This window comes from Chiroxiphia lanceolata, chromosome 19, assembly GCF_009829145.1.
Source record: "Chiroxiphia lanceolata isolate bChiLan1 chromosome 19, bChiLan1.pri, whole genome shotgun sequence".
Classification (NCBI taxonomy): Eukaryota; Metazoa; Chordata; class Aves; order Passeriformes; family Pipridae; genus Chiroxiphia; species Chiroxiphia lanceolata.
The window spans coordinates 3,982,661-4,002,430 of record NC_045655.1 but is presented as its reverse complement, the minus strand read 5'-3'; the positions used below and the strand labels follow the sequence as shown (position 1 = coordinate 4,002,430).

Genomic DNA, 19,770 nt, shown 5'->3' with positions numbered 1-19,770 from the left:
CTGAAAAGGTTGAAAAGGGATATGATTCCTGCCTTATAAATACATGGGGATGAGAGGAGGTGGAACTGAGAGGAGGGGAAAAATACCTATAAACTGATCATGGCCAAGTTTAGGCTTAAAAAAAAAAACCAAAACAACATAATTTCGAGAAAATGTGCACTGAAGTCCAGGAATAGCTCTGATAGAAGAAATTCAAGGAAAACAAGCCCAGAAGGATCTTCTGGCAAAGCCTGATGATTCTGTGAAGGATGACAGGATCCTTGCCCAGGCAGGGGACTGCAGAAATCTGCAAGTCCCACATTGCTTCTATTAGAGAACATTCTAAGACTGCACTGCTGACAGTGTGCAACAGCAACTCCATTATAAATCAGATTTTTGACATTTGAAAGCCTCAGTTCCCAACAAATTCCGTCCAAGATGAAACTCCACATCTTAAACCAACACTCTCTTTATTTGATTTACATGCTTATAAATTCAACAAGATTAAATGAGTCATCTGGGTGATTGCAGGGTTTCCATTTCTATTTAACTACAAACCAAATAAATTTTAGGGAAAAAAAAAAAAACACCAAAGCCTCAGATAGACACAATAAATCTGTACTACTCCATTATGCAGTTAAAAATCTTTAAAACCAAGGAGAGTCAGATTAGAAATATCATTGCAATAGGCTCTGCAACCCAGGGGGAAAGGCAAAAGGGGTATTTGTGTGCTACAAGAAGCCAAAATCTTTGTAACAACTGTCAGACTTTAAAACAAGAAACGCATCGGATTCTTTTCTCAAAGGCTTAATTTTGCCTTTCTTTTGGAAAGAGGCAAGAGAAAAAATCCTATTGTCTTCTAGGAGTAACCTTCACTAGGTATTTCTACATAGCAATTAAAAAAAGTGACTTGTCCTGTTCCAAGGGAGAAGAATAACTAACGATACAACACAAAAGCATCCAACAAACTGCCAAGTTTCATTGATGTTTCTTCAACTTCCTTGTATTCCCACTTGCTTTGGAGGCCACAGAAGAAGACTAATGCTCTTAACTGGGAAGCACTTCCTACCTCAGATCAATAGCAATGGATTTTTTTTTTCCCTTGCTTTCACCTGCAGTCTGGAAGTGTTAAGAGAAAACTTACTTTGTTGGAGAAAGTAAAATACAAGCCAGACTGCACTCAAGGCAACCTGTGAGGCTACAACTTCATCCTATTTAGTCTCTGTTCAAACTACTTTTGATTATGAACAAGGTGTTTGGTAGCTGCCCCAACTGGGATAATTATCTCTTCATAGCCTCAAAGAATTATTTAGGCTGGAAAAGACCTCCAAGATCAACCACTGTCATAAATCAGACAACCCACTTACTCAGTATAGACACTGTTAAGGTTTAGATTATGCATTCCAAGTTTAAGGGAGCACATTTTTCTGTCTGTTTTGGTGTTTTGAAGCTGAGGGTGGGTTAGAAAAAGCCAAGGCCAATCAATTGATGGATCTGCTCCCTGAACAGCCTGCCTGCAAGACAAACAAAACATGGACAAGACAGAAGGATAAAAGCAGCAAAACATCTACCCTGCTGTCCATCATGTTCAGGCACTCTCAGGATGTCAGGACAAAGACTCAAGGGAAAAAAAAATCCTCTTCATGGAAATCTATTTGCTTCTAAATGACAAAATAACTTGTACGTTGTAGGAGATATTTAGGTGGAAACACTTAATTGTGAGGTTATCCAACCACTTTATTCATTTCTCAATGCAAAACACATGCAGAAAAGAATAAAGAGCATATTGGCAAGCTTAATGCTTGAGCAGACACAAATCTCATTATAGTAATAAATCAGGGTCTGAAATTCTGAAATATGCTGTTTGGGAGCTGAAACAAAAAAAGTGGAGAAAATAGGCATCAGCTGTTGAAATTTACTGCTTTAACTGTGGCAGTTAAATTTGATTAAATTTGATTAAATTTGATTCTCTGAAACTGCAGGAAAATTATAAGGAACTGATGAATTTACTGCACTTCACACAACCAGGATCCCTGGTTTGTTCTGTGTCTCTTGGAAACGAGCGTGAGGTGCTGGAATTCCTGTGAACCCCCCCAGCACAACCTGCTCCCTGCAGCCACTCCCCACCAGCACTAGTCCAGATAATGTGAACCTCAAAACCATCCCTCTCACCTCTGGTGTCCCACAGCCACTCCTACCCACTGGTTACATCACAGCTTTTTAAACCAGAAGCCTCCAAACCCAGGCCTTGCCTTTGCTGTGTCCCTGACTGCGGATTCCACCCCGCTGGACTTTCTGCTTCCAACCAGCAGCTGGGTCAGGAACCAGCAGCTGGGTCAGGGACCAGCACGTTTTCTACATTGAAGCTGCTCCTGCTCACGTGACAAGAAAGGGCACAGGAGCTCACACTAATGTTGGGAGCAACAACAGACATTCCACTTGCCTCAGACTGGCTTTTTCCAGGAAACACTTTCAGGCGAGGAATATTTCTCTGTTTGGTTTTCCCATCTTAGGTGTTTCAGTTCATAGACTTCAAGGTACACTGCCCACTTAGAGATCCTAGCCCTGAGCATAACTTGGATTTTGATGGGCAGATTTTTGTTTGGTTCCATTTTGGGTAATCCATGACTCCAGAGTGACTCATTTATAAATCGTGAAGACACGAAATGTGGGTATTGTGCTGTGGACCTTCTTTGTTTGGGGCTTTTTCATGTTTTGGGCTTTTTTCCATTATTTGTATTCCGCTATACTTCATAGAACCTTTAAATCCAGTTCAATTCAGCAAATTAACTCAATACCAAATCACTTAAGTCCATTAAAAATGCAAAGTACTAAGCTCTGAACCTAGAGATAGAAGACTGAGCACTTAAAATAAAGTCACAATACTTCCATTCTAAAAAGAACACAACACTGAATTACTGAAAGGGGGTACCATACCCCCTTTGAAAAACATACAGTAAAAAAGCCTCAATTCACACATAACCAAAATATAAATGTTAAGCCTTTATCAAAAGGCTCAGATCAACTAACAGCAGTGATCAATTGACCACTGTGAAACCTTTCCTGCCAGACCTGGCTGAAATTCAGGTCAATTTAATCAATATTTCTGACAAAAGAGATTCCTGACTAGTCATTCTCACAATTTATTAATCCTAGCGAAACCAAATTAGAGAAAATAAAATTAAATGGGATGTAATGGCCTACGTTTCTAAAACTCACTTATCTCCCATTAGTTTCATCCCCTGAAGGATTTTTACAATCACCAATTTTCAAACATGTTTGACTGATTGTTTAATGCAAAATGACTTCAAATTGATCTAATAATAACAAGAGACCTTTGAATCCCCCCTCAGCCTCCTCCTCACCTTGTCGACGTGGGGGTGCCAGTACTCATCGTGGGTTGTCTTGGCCTCTGTGCTGTTCATCCTGGAGAAGAAGGTTGGCTTGGTCAGGTACATGGAGGAAGAGCTGATCCCAAACACCTCAGCAATCCTTTGTTGAATTCTCTGCCTCACATCCCTGCAAAGAACACACAGAGCACAGAATGCTCAGTGACACCTCTCCTGCTGTTCTGAGTTTTCCTTCATTCCCTTCATTCTCAATTTAGAGCCAAGCTTCTTCCTCAGCTGATAAGTCATGAGGAACCCATAACCACACTTTCTGATTTTGCCTTAAATAAAGAAGATGTACTACATCCAAAAAAGTGGTTTGGGTTGGGGTTGGTTGCTTTGGGTTTTTTGATTTCCAGAATATCAAGGAAAAAAAACTCTTTGGTCTCCTGTGGCCTAGGTTTTACAGTTTTTCTCTATAAGCAAGCTGTTTTCCTCACTGTTTATTAAGTGCTGAAAACATCAAAGTCTTTCACACAGGTATTTTTAATCCAAAGCAAGTAACTGTAAAGTTGTACCTTCACAAAGAGTTGCCTGTGAAGAACCTTCAACTGCTTTTAGACTGATTTTGAACCACCTGATGAAGTCCCTGGCACCATGAAACTCAGGGTTCTTGATCAACATATATATTGGTATTATAAGCAGACTTCCTTTCAAAATGAATGCAAGATGTCTTTCCCAATTATTTTCAAAGATCAGACAAAGTGTTTCTACCTTGGCTATTCCTGTGTTTCTTGGGAGACAAGGAAGAACAGGACAGGGCTTTGATTTTGTTTCAAGGTTTTTAAGGTTATCAGAATAGAAAACTAATGGTCACATATGTGATGCTGTACAGAGCTGCTGCTCCAGCAGCATCCCTCTGTCAGGCCAGGGCCATCTAGAACTGCCCCTCTTGGTTCAGTCCCCAGCACTTTAAAAAGAAGAGATTTGTGTTTAATGAGGAATACCACTGGCAAATCCCAGTAAACACACTCAGCTAACATTCAACTTTGAGGAAATTTAAAAACCAGCAAAGAATGCAATAACACAACGTGATGAAATGAAAACACTGGGGTTCAAGATTTAATCCTGTTTCTTAAAACCTTTGTGTTGTTTTCTCCCAAAATACAGCACGTAACTATTTTGAAAAGCAGAACAAAATCACTTAAGGAGAATAAAGTCACTTCTTAGCCTATAAAAACTCTTCTGTACAGCCCAATTTCCACTGACCTGACCGTTCCAACATTTATCAATATCACAACTGCAAGTTTTTCATTCCATTCCCTTCCCTCCTGTTCCAGACACAGCCTATGGAGGCTATTGGTAAAATACTTAAGGACAAACTGTGGTGTACTTCATGTGTAAATCAAGATAAGCCAAATTGCAGCTTAAAAGGTGCTATCAAGGAAGGACTGAATAAGCCCAGGAACTCTGGCTCCCTTGGATCTGGTACAGCCAGAGCTTTGTTGTTCCCTTATGGACCCAGAAGCAGCAGGAGCCTCCCTTTCCTTCTTGATCCTGGCCCACTGACTCCTTATCCTTTTTCCTCTGTCTCCCCCACATATGAAAAACTGCTGGGGGAGTTCTGGTGTACTATGGCTGCAAGGAAAAAACTTCTTGATGCTGGAGAATATAAGCATTTGCTTCCCTAAACACAGCAATTATTCCCTCATTCAGACTGCTCAGGGCATACCCTGGCTCTGAGCAGATGCACTGACTGAGCTCTGCCATGGCAATAAATGCACAAGTACAGCACCCAGTCTGAAATATCAGTAATAAATTAACCCCCCCCAAGTCTGTCAGCAGCAGGCCTTGTCCATTTGCACTGAGATACTGGATAAAAACTGGATAATAACAAAATGCACAGGCCAGACTCAGGGAAAGGCAGAACAGAGCTCCATGAAAAGAGCACATGACCACCAGATTGTGTAAAAACAGTTACTGAAATCTATTTTGGAGTTAGGGTGATGAGGCAGAAAATAAAACAAGCCAATGAAGTAGCTAGAAGTCCAAGGAACATACAACTTAATAAAAAGGAAGTTCACTAGGTTGAAAATCACCAGTATAATGCAGCAGCAGCAGCAAAAAGGACTAAAAGAGCCACAAAACAGTTTCTGTAAGATACAGGCTCTGCCCAGAAGAGCAAAAAATGCAGTTGGGAGCCACTGCAAAGTGATTCAAGCACAGTGACAGGAACAGTCTGAGTTCAATCCTACACAACTTCTCCGTTATCCCAGTTGTCAGCACCACTGCTCCTCCCAGGGAACAGCCCCAGAGGCAGCTGGAGCAGGCAAGGCAAGGATCTCCTCCAGCCAGAGAGCCTGAACACAAATCCAACATGCAGAAAGCAAATCATCAGCTCTTCCCCTGCTCTGTGTCTCTGCCTTAATAAGCTGCAAGGTTTTCACAATAAATCTTTGATGGTGCTGTTTGCTGCTCAAGTCAACCCTCACACCAAACATCCTGATTTAAAGGTCTCCCTTTTGGATAAAGATGCATCTATTCTGTGAAACAAGAGGAACTGCTGTGATGTGCTTGGCAGATGGTGGTTAAAGCATCAGCCTAGAAACCATAATTGATTCTGAAGCGACATAATTTTGACAGAGACAGTTTAGAAACCATCCCCCTGGCTCAGGATGCCTACTCAGGTCTGTTATTGTTGCAATCACTAATACTTAGACACGAATTACATTCAGTTATTTCTCTCAAGAGTGTATTTTTAAACTGACCTTGGTAGGCAAGGGAAAGTAATGAAGATAAATGCTCCCAAGAACAGCATAAAATCATTCATCAAGGCCATAAAGTACTACAATCCATGTTAAAGCACTGCCATTAATATGAACAGAAACATTTAACAATAGATTTCGTTTTAGTTTCATATCCACCAGGCTGAAACATCCCCTATATTGGCATGAAATCCCAGTGGAATACTGATATTCCCAAGCAGCTGTCTCTTCTCACAGCATCAATTCACTAGATTATTGAAAAATTGAATGCTTCTGTTAATGTGAAATAGAAATTATATATTTTCTTTAAATAATAATCAAGGAACCATCTCATTTTTGCCATTTTGGGATCAGAAGTAAACGTGTTTTAAAGAAGTTTATCTGTAAGTACAATGGTATCTAAAAACAGTTACTGAATAGAAATAAGCTTTAAGTGATTAATATTTTAGTATAATATTAATTAATTACTATTTTAATAAAACTAATAAACCTATTTGACTACTTCAAACTCCTACCACCACTAGAGGGAGGCCAGATTCCTTCACAAAAGCAAGTAGAAAAAGACAAAAAAAAAAAAAAAAAGTTAAAGTGTTCAAACCAGGGGTATTTTAAATTATGAGAAACCAGCTGAAATGCATAACTAAAAGATTCACTGTGTCTGCTCAACAAAGAATGCTTGTTCCTTTGGCCACACACCTTCACAGGCACAGGGAACTCACTGGGTTTGTTGTCTTCCTTAAGGGAGACAGGGAAGCTGAAAGCACCAGAAGCCAAAGCTGTGACATTATAGACCTACTTGTGAGGGGGATTATGCTCTCCTTCTCCAGCCAGAACATCAGTCATTTAATAATAATAAATCCTGCTTCACCATTTTTAATGTCTTGCTACACTTCACCCCCCAAACCCCACAATCCTGATGTAATAATGGCATAGAATTGTCTCTGTCCTCTAACACAAGAAACAGGAGTTCATGATAAAGGATTTTGCGTCCCAGCAAATCACCTCAGAACTTGGATAAAGCAGCTCCCCTTGCTCACAGGGCTGCATCAAGCCCTTGGGCAGGGAGGGAAATGTGTGATCCCATTTACACCATCAGAAGTGCCCTGACATGGCTGATGTTGTTGATCAAAGCAGTCACCAAAAGATCCTCTTATTTCTCTTCCTCATCTTATTTCTCAGAGATTACTAGTCTGAGCTGCAAAATCAAGTGTATGCATGAATGCAAAGGACAATCCCCTCCCAACCTGCACTCTAAAAAACCCCCCCAAATACAAAGTTCAGGTTTGTGGTTCATTCAGCAGTTATTGGAAGCCTTTACCGATACAATGCAAAATCCTCTTCTGTGAAGATGTCGTGAATTTTGTCCCCAAAGTACCTGAAAAATTAAACAACAGGCTAAAAGAGGAGTTGCTGAATGAGAATCCCTGAGTAACACCAAGATGCCTCCTCACCCCACCTGTGATTTGCTCACAGTCAAAGAGTGAAAACGCAACACAAAAAATCCTACAAATGCTTTTGAGCGTGATGTGCACTGCTAAAAGATTAAATGCTGAAAGATTAAAGGATCAAAATGCTGCAGCTGGTAATGGAATTCTCCAGGCATTAAAAAAAGTTCCCTCCCAAATCACAAAATGAGCACATGGATTCAAATTTTTAAGAGTTCAGCCTACTTGATTTCTTCCCCTGCTGACAAACTAGACTATAACTGTGAAAAAATACTATGATTTACTGGTGCAGGAACCTCAAAATAAAGATAATGGCAGCTTTCAAAGAGCCCAGCTCAACAAAAGATCGGTTTTCATGCCACAAAAGCTCTTTAACTGGTCGTGGAAACCGTGGTGAATCCAAGCAAATTCCACAGTTTCTCATCACTAATCCCAGCCCACAGGGCTTGAGAAATTGGAAGAGGGACTGGGCATGGATGGTGTGGGATAACAAGAGGCAGGAAGCCACAGCCCCACTTTACCTGTACAAATTAACAAAATGCTTCCCCAGGGAAAGAGCTCCGGAGTGCAAGTCCAAAATTGATGCCTGGAAAAGGAAACAGAAGGAAAAATGAGCATGAAAAGGTTTTATCATTATTTAACTATGACCTTTAATAACTGTCCCAAGTTGGCTCTCACTTTCCACAGCCTCCCAAGTAAAAATATTGGTTTCTGGCATTTGGGTTCACAATATAACATTTACTTTACTACTCCAGACCTCTCTGAGATCACTGTATGGATGCACAGAATGTTCAGGTACTTTGAAAAAGGCACAGGACTGCTATTCCTGAGATTCAAACCTGACAGGGAATTGCCATGGGCTGGGGGTAAAATACTATGTTCCAGGATTCCTTCTTGAAGACATGTCCCTTCCACACAAAGATGACTAATTTTCCAGTATTTGTGAAGTGCTCAAGTAGCAGCACTAATATTTATCTTGCCCAGCATTTGTTATTAAAACTTCTCCTTCACCCTGAGTTCCTGTATACTTCTCATATTTAATACAGACATAAAAAAGTCTGTTTAAAAGAACAATTAGAATTCTAAGGCTTACTAAAGCCAAACTTTCTCTTCCTCAATTTCTAAACTGTTGTAAAAGAAAACCACACAGTGAAAAGTTTTTACATATGAAAATTCAATCCATTTCTTCATCCAGTTCAAGCCAAACTCTTCTGCTAAGCTCCAGATGAGCTAAAAAGATTAGTATTCAGACTGGCCAGGATGGAGAGCTACCCCTCAGGACTCTAAAATATTTCTCTGAATTGAATAAAGTACACTTTTGTATGTCCCTTGCTGTCCACAAAATACATGTTTGGTTTGCATCAGTTAAACAGTATTTAAAAATATCACTTCTAACAGCAGCCTTTTTCTTATACTGGAAATATCAAATAGAAACAGTTAATTAACCTGCCTGACACCAAAGTAATCACATCTTTGATACACAATATCCAGGCAAAAGCATTCATCTTGGAATTTGTCATTTTTTTGATGCACCACACACCATTCACATTATTCTAACAAAATCCCAGCAGTAATAACACTTGTGATACAGGAAAACACTCATAACAGTCCCTCAGAAAAATCTCTGCAGCCTCAATTGCTCTGAGCTCCAGAACTGAAACAGGGGAACCCCCACTGACATCTCCTTTTACAAGGGATAGTCTTATTTATAATAATTTTATTTACCCCTTGAAAAACACATCAAGTTTCAAGCTGTTCAAGTGGACACAGCATGAGCTTTTCAGACCTCCCCTTCCCACAGTTGTCCAAAAGCTTCAGAGGACTGTTAAGAAAACAAGTAATCTCACACTCAGGCAAGAGCAGTTCTTGTAACAGGCTTTACTCAAGCTTCACCAGCAAAATACTTTCATTTATTGGTCCCTAGTTCTGTACAAAAATATAAGCCACAGCGTGTGCAGCTTCAAAAATATGTTTGTGGCTCTTCTAAAGTAGATTAGAAGAAGTAGCAAGACACAGCTGAAAAGATGAATTTAATTTAAAACCAAATTGCCTTTCTAACTCTTTCCACGTCCTTTTCAAACTCACACATTTCTTCTCAGATGATTACAGTTAGGAAGACCCAAAATAACCAAGTGAACCAATGAAAGGCATCTCCAAGAACTGTAGGTATTTATAACTGAACAGGTAATAACTACAATATAAAGCCTAGAAAAGCCAGATGAAGACTGAAAAGGGAATCTGGAAAAGAAAGAACATTCCTTGGGGTTGTTTCCAACAGGGAGAAACAACTTAAGCCTGTTGTTTAAGTTGTTTACAGGTCAGCTCTTGTGTTTACAGATGAGCACAGAACTATTTGTTTAACAGTTACCTGGGAAAGAAACCAAAACAGATTTATTTTGGCCTCTGCCATTTCAGAAAATTAAACCTTTTCATCATAATTTCTGACACTGAGAAGAAAACCTTGGTTACTTCAAGCCCAGCTATCTGACCAAAGGTCAGCCTGCAGTTCAGGTCAGTGTTCCCAGGCTGAAAACTCTACAGAGGTGGCAAACACATACCCACAACCCTATTTTGAGAGGCTGTTTGACAGAACTACCCCCATATCCTGGTTTTCAGAACTTTTCTATAGAAGAGAAATAAAACTTCCTCAAAAAAATAAAAAGCAGAAATACATGTTCTTTCAAACCTTCAGTACTGTTAATCCCATACTCTCTACCCTCTGCTAAAAGGATTCAAAAAGAACATTCAAGTACTCAGCACTTCTCAGCATATGGCAAAAAGGATCAATTTTCCCATCTTGGGAAGCATGACAGGCCCTCCCTTTGTTCCTCCCTACAAGGGATTGCCAAGCATTAAATACCTATTCACATCTACACCAACTCCTCCAGCCCATAAAAGGTTTTAAGCGATATTTCTAAAGAAAACAGCAGACACACTTCCCAAAGGAGAAGAATGCAAAAAACTTACTTCTGCTTGTCTACAGAGGAGCTGGCAGCACTCAAAACCTTCCCCACTGCTGCTGTGGGAATGCTCACCCACTGCAGCTGAGCAGAAGGAAGAGCAGTGGAGGTTCTAGCTGGCCACCAACTCCTGGGCAGCACAAACTTGGTGTCACTGCAGGGAGCCTTGCACAGACTCCCAAAACAATCCCACCTTTACACACCCTTCCCTACTTGAGACAGGAGCAGACAGACAAGAGGTATGGTCTCAGGGAAATGCCTCTTAGATTAATTAGGATTAATTAGGAGACACAAGTGTAACCAGTGTGATTTACACATCGGTCAGACTGCTAGAGGTACAGGTTATTGTGGAAGTTAAATGCAATATTTGGCTACTGAGCCCAGGACAACTTTACACCAGATACAGACTGGACACAAGCAGTTCCTCTCCAGCTTTTTGGAGTTAAGCCCAAACAATCACACCAGCACACAGCTGTGAGGGAAGTGAAAGACAGGCTGCCAAGTAGGTCTTTCACTCCTCCCAAGTATGGGTTTCCTAAGGGCTATCAGGAGGTTAACTGGGAAGGAAGAAAACTACACAGCCCGTAGAGGTATGAGATAGGACCTGCAGGGGCTTCTCCTTGGAAAAGGCAGAGCTGGCAGCATTCTGAGGACCTCAGAGTTTGGCTGGGAGGGCTGAAAGCAGAGCAAGAAGGGGCACAGTCTGCAGAACCACTGTTCACACGGGCTGGTGGGCTCACACCAGAACCCCTCGTTTGGCATCACAGCTGCACAGGCCGTTTGCTTCCCCCAGAGATGAATCAATTAATTCTCCCTGCAGAGGGAGGGCTTGATGGCCACTCCTGCCAGCTCTCTTGGAATGCAGGACACACACTGCAGCTGAGTGGCTCATCCAGGCATTTCTTTTCTGGGAATTCTAAATAAATGCCAAGAGGTGTGAGGGGAACTGAGTGGTTTCATTTCCACCAGGGCGTTGTTGTGATGGCAGCACCTCCAAGGAGGTGAAGGAACCAGTCAGGACTGGAGGGGTAACACAGGCAGGGGGTGTGCAGGGAAAGAGTAGGCAGGGAAGAATTATAACATCACAGGAGGTTGAAAAGGGAAATGTCATTATTGCTATGAAGAAGAAAAAAACTAAGCTGAGGCAAACATCAAGAGAACAATGGAATTCACGTTCTGTGAGTAAGGAACAGGGTATAAAACAACTGCAGGAGATAGATGCACAAGGGAAAGCAGCTTAGTGGTGGAGAAGATACTCCTGTTTGGATTCTGTTGAAAGTCAGACCAGAAGATTACCGTGGCCTCCTCCAGCCTCACTCTGTGTGTGTGTAAACAAAAATAAATCCAGGAAAAATTACAAAGGAAGATAAGAGAGTTCAGCATAACAACTGGGGCGTGACTCCTGGGAGGCCTCAATAATTCAGGTGTTTGTCAGGACTTTCTCAACAGGAAAGAAGTTTTTGTGCTGTGCTTCAGCACTCCAGGGAAGGGCAGCCAACAAAGGGAGGAGAGAACTGACAGTCACAAACTGCAAGTTTAGGTCTTTAAATTAATAAATGATATCCAGACACACAGACACAAACACACTTCTGTGAATTCAAAATACAATAAGTATGACAGACCAAAAAAAAACCCAGATATGTTGTTTAAAAGGGGGCTAAGAAGAAATCCAAGGGAATGAAAATGCAGTCTGCACCCCAGTAGAAATCTGTAGACATTTTATCTGGAATAGTGGAGAGATCAAAGTGGCTAAAGAAAGAATTAAAAATAATTAAACAGCAACAAGGAGTTATTTAAGGTATTTTAAAAGAAAAAATATAGTCTTAAAACAACAGGCATAACTGGATAGAATTATCCATACACTCTAAATTAAAGCAACAAGCCAGTCCTAATCTAAGTGGCTTGAAGCTTGAGAGCAGACAGGCAAAGCAGCTGGATGAAATAAGACTGGAAACATTTTGTATGCTATGTAGGTAAGAGACTGGAAAAGATGAAAGGCTCAAATGAAGAAAGACAGTTTCATCTAAACCCCATCAGCTCACACCCAGCAGGATCTAATGACACCTGAGAGCCAAGACAGCACTTTGGGGAAAGGATTCACTCCATGACCTGGGGAATACAAGCTGGCACATTGGAAAAGAGAGAGGGAAATGGCAGAACAGGAGAAAGAAGTATAAAAGAAACCTGGTAAAGAAACTGTATTTAAAGGCTTCTCCTGTACATGATTCTTCCCTGTGGGGGTGGGGAGGCCCTGGTACAGGTTGCCCAGAGAAGCTGTGGCTGCCCCTGGATCCCTGGAAGTGTCCAAGGCCAGGTTGGATGGGGCTTGGAGCAACCTGGGCTGGTGGAAGGTGTCCCTGCCCATGGCAGAGGGTGGGACTGGATGGGCTTTAAGGCCCCTTCCAACCCAAACCATCCCATGATTCTATGATCTCCCAGAAACACTGGTCAGCTTTTCTGTTTAACATCTTTCAGGGTTTATCCACTATTTTGGGTAAGGCCTCAATGCAATACTACACAACTTTGTTCTTGCACCTTCCCCTAAGGATTAACAGCACACAAGAACTTCCTCACACTTACAGCTGCTGAGCCATGTGAGCAGGCTTGGCTCAGAGCCCAGACCTCTCCATGCACATCAGATTCTCAGCAGATTTATTTTATTGCAGTGATAGCATCATCTTCCCCTCTCCCTCACTTCCCTCTTCTCTAAATAAAACCTCTCAATGATGCTTCCAACATAACATAGATGATGGATTTATATCTCTCTGATGCTCTGGCTTGTTGTCCAGCAAAGCCAGCTCAGCAGCCCTGGCCAGCTCTGTGCTTTGGGGCAGAAAGTTTAACTCCCCCTCAAATATTTTCCAAGCTTTCTCTGCCTCAGGTTCCCCAGTTCCCTGACCCCCCAGCTGGACAACACTTTCTGTGGTCCAAATCCATGAGGCTGGCTGTGTTATACCTTACCCCTGTAATCCCTCTTTGTGGAAGTGCAATGAAAAAATCACATGTAGGGCCCCAAAAGCACAGGAGAGGAAACCCACTAATGCCAGGAGCCAAGGGGAGGGTCCCAACAGGCAAAGTGGCAAATCAGGCAACCACAGAACTGTAAGAAATCCAAGGGATCCCAACAGAACTGAACACAGATTGTTAAATCTTTTAAACATATTGTTTGAGATGGGCAGCACTGCTTCAGTTTCTCGGTTTATGTTTTTTTGCAGGTCTTTCTCATCAGTCACAAGGACAATAAAGTCTTATTTTTCTCCACTGAAGCCCTTCTCCTTTTCTGCTAATACATGCCCTAATTCAGCAGAGGCCTAAAGAAGTGGCTGTGTTTGCAAATAGTCAAGAAACAGTTTCTTTTAGTACACAAAAGCATTCTGAGAACAAAGACAGGGCAAAGAAATTAAAATAAATGTGCTTGTTAAAGATAACTGGGATTGGTTTCATTTTAAAGAATAATATTCCAAGGTTTACTTAAGACATTACATGGCTTTTTTGTCACTGCACAAAACCAATCTTTACCTGATGCTGTGAACCACTGTAATTTAGTTTCAGAAGTCAAACTATTGCAATTCTGCTACAGTAACTGTTTCCAGATGAAAAGAAAATCAGTTCAAGAGAGGTGCTAGAAATAACTAAACTGAATTCAAGGAAATGGCAACTGTATTGCACAAGTCAGGAGTTACACTGCTAACAGAGGTATTAATGGGAGATAACTTTCCAAGCAAATTTATTTCCAAGTTTGAACGAAAGGAAAAAATTCTCCATCTCCTCGACCCCCCAAAAATGCATTTATAATCTTGCCTTGGCAGTAAAAGAATGTAGAAAGTAACAGGACACTGCTCACCCCTCCATCAGATCCTCCCAAGGACAGTCCCCTCTCTGCTATTCTGCAGGCAAAACAATAATCTCAGGTGAGAACTGAAGTCTGATTACTTTGTCCTTTAATCCTTATTTACAACATGTAACTCTTCAACTGAGTTAACAGAAGTTCCCATTTATTAGAAATTGAATCTTGTAGCCTGTCATAAAAATGAAGTATTTCTTCTGCAGAACATTTCTGAGCTTGCAGCTCCCTCCCAAAAATCCCCAAAATAACCCCAAAAACATTATCTTTTAAATACACTCTGGCCAAGTAAAGTTAAACATAAAAAACCCCAGATCTTTATTCTGAGGGCAGTACAAATAAACCTGTACAATGCAGAAAATCACAATCAGGAGCCAAACTGAATTGAATCACAGAGTGAACAAAGCACTCAGGAGCTGCACATCCCTTCAAGCACTACTGACACTCCCCACTTACTTGATTATCAAGTGCAATCACACTCAGAGAGGCTGATAACTTTTCTAACTGCACAATTTGACCCCTACTATTTGATTAAAACACAGCACTTAGTGGAGGACTACAAGGTCAGCACCAGTCCATAATTACCCAGAAAGACTCTGCTGAAAGGAGATTTCTGTGGTTTTGTTCTGCTTTTAAAGGCCAAATGAAACAGGAGGCTGAGTGAAAATCGTTTAAAACTTATTTAATTCCTTTTCCTTTTTTTCAGTGAAGCACTCCTGCCCCTCAGAGACTCTGTGAGAGAACTGCCTTCACTACAGCAAAAATACAGAACGGCTTTAAACCCCAAAATTTAGTGTTTTAACCAGTTTAACCCATCCTGCTTAAGCTACTGAGCTTTGTGCTGCACCTCAAAGACTGGCACAGTGTCATTAAAGTAAGTGCTTGGAAAAGTTAGAGCTAAAAGAAAAATTACCTACGGATTCTTTCAGCTTCTTCCCTTGTGATTATGGCATCGCTCACACCCCTTCCACACCTCCTAGGAGTGCACCCTGGAACACAAAGAGGAAGAAAAAAAGCCACTGAAACCACTTCAGCCACCTGCAGGGCAGATTTTTATATGAGATTTTGCACACAAGTGTCTTGAGGCACACAGCTTAGACAGATTTGATAAAAAAGTCCCTTAAAATTCCTTGCTAAGAAATCCAACATTGAATTTTAAAAGCTCGTGGGAATGAAAAGCCAGCAGTAAGAGTTCCAGGTGAAGAATAAATGAAAGTTCTTAAGGAATTAGAAGTCTGGTCCACAACAGTCTTCAGGCAAGAAGAAATAAGATCAATTCTGAGCCACCAGAGACTTTGGGATGTCACACGTGGCACTTTCCTGGGAAAGATCCACACAGAGATGTAAAGCCACAGAAAAGCTGGGCTGAGAGTATTTTCTGCCACCTGCCAATACATGTTCTGCTCCTGCACTGAGTGTCTCTTCAAGGATTATTTGCTCCTCAGAACACAAAACTCCTGCAAAGAAATCAATCAATTCACCCATGCAGGTCAAAAGCAGCAGTCTGCTCTGATTAAAAGCAAATAATAAGTATGACCAGGCTGACAGAAGGAGAAGTTTTGCCACAGCACAAGTGCTTTGTAGGAATTTCCACTCCATCTTACTGGATATACCCCAGCCATGTCTCCTGTGGGCTGCAAGGGAAAGCTGCAGGTAGAGAAGAGCCAGGAAAAAGTAAATTCAAAGGAGAATTTCAATACTCCAGGACAAACCTGGCTATTGGGAGTTTCCTTTCTACAACATTCTGCAAAGCCCTCTGATCTCAGGAGAGATTTGTGCCATTTCCAGCTGCAAACATCAGCACAGATCTTGTCCTTTTGGAAAGGCTGGTGCTGGAGAGTCCAAATTTGGCAAAATTACAGGGTTACCTCAGACAATTGTTACGTGTCTGGGGTCTCTGACAAAGAGATGGCAGGAGGTGTTCTGAAGGCAACAGCATAAGCTTTTCCAAATGGAGAAATTAAAAAACAAACAAACAAACAAGAAAAATACAGTCCAGCATAAAGTCAGTCAGGTACCAAGAGTAAGGCACAAACGGTGGGTGAATACTAAGGCAAAATCAGAACAGTCTGTTTGAAAACAATTTCAGCAGCCAGAAATGTGTCATCTTTGTCTCAGAGACCATGGCACATGGGAGCAATGAAGTGTTAAAAGCAATCCCAGAGAACCTGCACTCAGGAGAAATTCAGATTAGTATCACAAGTACCCAGTAGCCTCCACAAATTTATGCCCAGTAGACACAAAATCATCCCCTTATCCAATAAGGCACCGTCAGCTTTGGATATCAGAGATGTATTTCTTCAATCAAGGTAAAGGAGGAACATATCAAAACATGTAAAACACAAGTAGTGCCTCTGGCCCCTGCTCCTGTTCAGTGCACAGAAACCACAATGTAACACAGGGCTCCAAGTGCCCAAACTGCAGCTTCATCTCCTTCTAAGTGGTATTTGGCCAAGAACTGCTAAGACAGACATAATTCCCATGAGGATAAAAGACTCCATGAAGATGCTCCCCTAATGCACAGAACCCATGGTCTGGGTTGGAAGGGACTTTAAAGATCATTTAGTTCCAGACCCCTGCCATGGGAACAGTCCATCTCAAAGCAGGACAAGAGCAGGCAAAGCTTTATTGGCTGCCATCCCTGTAACAGTCTCAGTGTCAGACCTTTTCCTCCACTTTCCTCACAGGCTTCTCTGCTTTCCACATCCACTGACCTCATCTCTGGTAAAGCATCTTAATACTGTCTCCCACACAGGAGTTTCATCAGACACACCAGTAGCCACAGTAGTTTTAAGTAGTTAACCATGTCTCAAGGCAGCAGAAATGGCCAAGATCTGGCCACAGCCTCCAGAATGTAGATGAGACTGTGCTCACACAACACCCTTCCTTCTGCAAATACAATAATTTAAGTGCTTGGCCCCTGAAAAATAGCCCCTGAAAAATTTCATTTTGTATGGAGCATGTTTACAGGCAGGCAGTGCTAAGGAAATAAAACCTGCTCTGCCACCAGCTACCACATCATTTGAAGCAAACTGGAAGCTCAGTTGCACCAGTTCAGTTGGAAGCAGGGGGCAGGTGCATAAATAAAAAGCTCATCTCAGCTGTGGAAACTTCCCAGCGGAGCATCAGACACCAAGTGATGAGAGGAACGTGCCTCCTTCTGACACAGAGCCCGCAGCTGTGGGGGTCAGGCCAGAGGAAAGGCTGGGAATGAGGAGCTATTGAGTGATAGAAACCTGTTTCCAAAGTGGCCAAAGCTCCAGAGCTGGATCCAGTTTGGCAATGACCCCAACTGGCACTCTGTGCCTCGCTCCGCTGTGGGTAACACACCGAGCTCGGCGCTGTCACAGCTCATCATCCCCCTCGCGTGGGGAAAAAGCCAAGTGCAGGGTTCATTAGCACAGCACGCCTTCAATTAACCAATTAACAGCTGCTCCCGCGTTTCCAACACCGCTGATCCCCTTCTGAACGCACAGGGCAACACACGTAAAACATCTACTAAAAACGCAAATCATTCCCATACATTGAGAAACAGCGGCAAGCAAACACCTAATTGGAAAATCAAAATACAAACACAAGATACCTCCCCTTTGTGCCTCCTGGGTTGATCAGCAAGTCAATCGTCCTCATAAAGCCAAGAGGTCACATCTCACCCCACAATCAGCACTTGCTGCTGCTCCTCGGGACATCCCCAAGTAGACACGTGTGAATGAACACATTCATTCCTCCTCCTGGTCACAGATAACCCTCAAGTTCCTGCCTTCCTTAAGACAGAAAGAATAACTGATGGGGTGGCCAAGACCACAAGTCCACAGCTCAGAGAATTCCTCTTGCAAACCCGAGAAGGGAAAGATAAGAGTTGTGTTGGTTTTGGGGGTTTCTTTTGATAAGCAAAAGCCTCAGTAAGAGAACACAGAGAGTTTTAGCCATAACCAAATCTGTGGCAACACCAGCTGCAGTTTTCTCTGGCCTTGCACTATGAAATAAAGCCAGCAGCAGTTTCTTCTCATAGTAACTATGCCAAGTTAACACAAAACATGTGTTTTCAGGTGCCCTATCAAAAAAAATACCCCCAATAAGGAAGGTTCCTTTCTAGTGGCTTCTTGACAGGTCTTCATCAGAGAAGATGGAAATCTTTCCTTTTTCTTGAAGAACCAATATCAACCCTCCAAAGAAATAAGTGCCAAGGAAAACAAATCCCAATTTGACAAAAAACCAGGTTCAGCTGAAGGACATAAAGGCAGAGAAGTGCTCTGTAGGCAGCATCAAAAGATATCAGCACGTGCACATCTCAAAACAAGTGTGTCACACACTGGTACCTGTGCAATTACCACATGTTGGTGACACAGACAATGCCCTAAACCAGTTCCATTCCATACCCTGTATGGTATCGACCAGCAACAAACTCACTCCCAAAGCCTATTTCAGGAATCAACAGAGTATGAAAAGAAACTGGAAGCAGGCTTAGCGAAAGGTTTATTTCACAGAGGCCAAGCAAAGCAGCATCAGAAGAGAATTACACAGGAATGACAGAGTAACCTCTCAGAACAACTTCTGGGCTGGCCCAAGGGGCACGAACGTTTGGGGCTTTAAGCAACACTCAGTGACCAGGAGTTTGCTGGAAACACGGGAGTTTTGCAGCACAAGTTTGGTTTCACAGACTCGGCTGTTACGGCCCTCTGAACAGTCAGCCCACGTGGGACAAGCCTGCCCGAATACCTTCAAACCGTCTGTGGCTGTCGTAGTCCTCCGAGCAGGGGATCTCCACGAACTTGTCCCGCAGGCTGTCGCTGCGATGTGCCAGCACCTCGGTGACCCCGTCCTGGAGGATCCCATCCCCGGAGATCCCATCCCGGGCGAGCAGGCAGCTCCAGAGCACGAGGCCGCCGACGGCCGCGGTGAGGAGGAGGAGCAGGATCGCTGCCTTCGCCCGCCATCCCCGCGGATCCTGCCGGGACCGGCCCTTCCTGGCGCTGCGGGGGGAGCACAGCAGGGCCCGTGAGCCACGGACGGGCCGAGCGGGACCGGCCGATACTGGGGAGCCCCGCTCGGCCTTGGTTTTGAGCACAAACGCACACAAACGCACACATATATTTACAAACACCCGAGATCCCACCCCGCCTCCCACCGCAGCTCCGCCGGAGCCGCGGTCCCACGGCCGGGCCTGGGCACTGCTGCCCCCGGGGCAGCGGGCGGGAGGTGCGGGTCAGGGCCCCCCTGTGCCGGTACCTGCTGTGCCGGCGGCCCCCGCGGCCCGTCCCTGTTCCCGTCGCCGGTCCCGGCCCGGTCCCGGCGCTCTCGGGGCCGCGGGGCAGCGCCCGGCGCTGCGGGGCCATCGCGCCTCCTCCGCGGCGAGCGATGCGCTCGGCGCGCCTCGCCCTGGCCTGGCCTGGCCTGCCTGGGGAGCGCGCTCGGCCGGGCGGAAGGATCCGGCACAGGGCCGGGAGC

General features: G+C 43.2%; 1 protein-coding gene across 1 annotated transcript in view; it reads right to left on the bottom strand.

Moving 5' to 3' along the window:
* Positions 1-19,658, bottom strand: part of OGFOD3 (2-oxoglutarate and iron dependent oxygenase domain containing 3) — a 34,725-nt gene extending 15,067 nt beyond the window's left edge. The window contains exons 1-7 of the mRNA XM_032706738.1: positions 19,552-19,658; positions 19,042-19,295; positions 15,236-15,311; positions 14,323-14,365; positions 8,040-8,104; positions 7,392-7,448; positions 3,345-3,498 (exon numbers count right to left, since the gene is read on the bottom strand). Coding sequence (XP_032562629.1) covers positions 3,345-3,498; positions 7,392-7,448; positions 8,040-8,104; positions 14,323-14,365; positions 15,236-15,311; positions 19,042-19,295; positions 19,552-19,658 — 756 coding nt within the window. The remainder of the gene's footprint in view (positions 1-3,344; positions 3,499-7,391; positions 7,449-8,039; positions 8,105-14,322; positions 14,366-15,235; positions 15,312-19,041; positions 19,296-19,551) is intronic.
* Between the last annotated feature and the right edge of the window lie 112 nt (positions 19,659-19,770).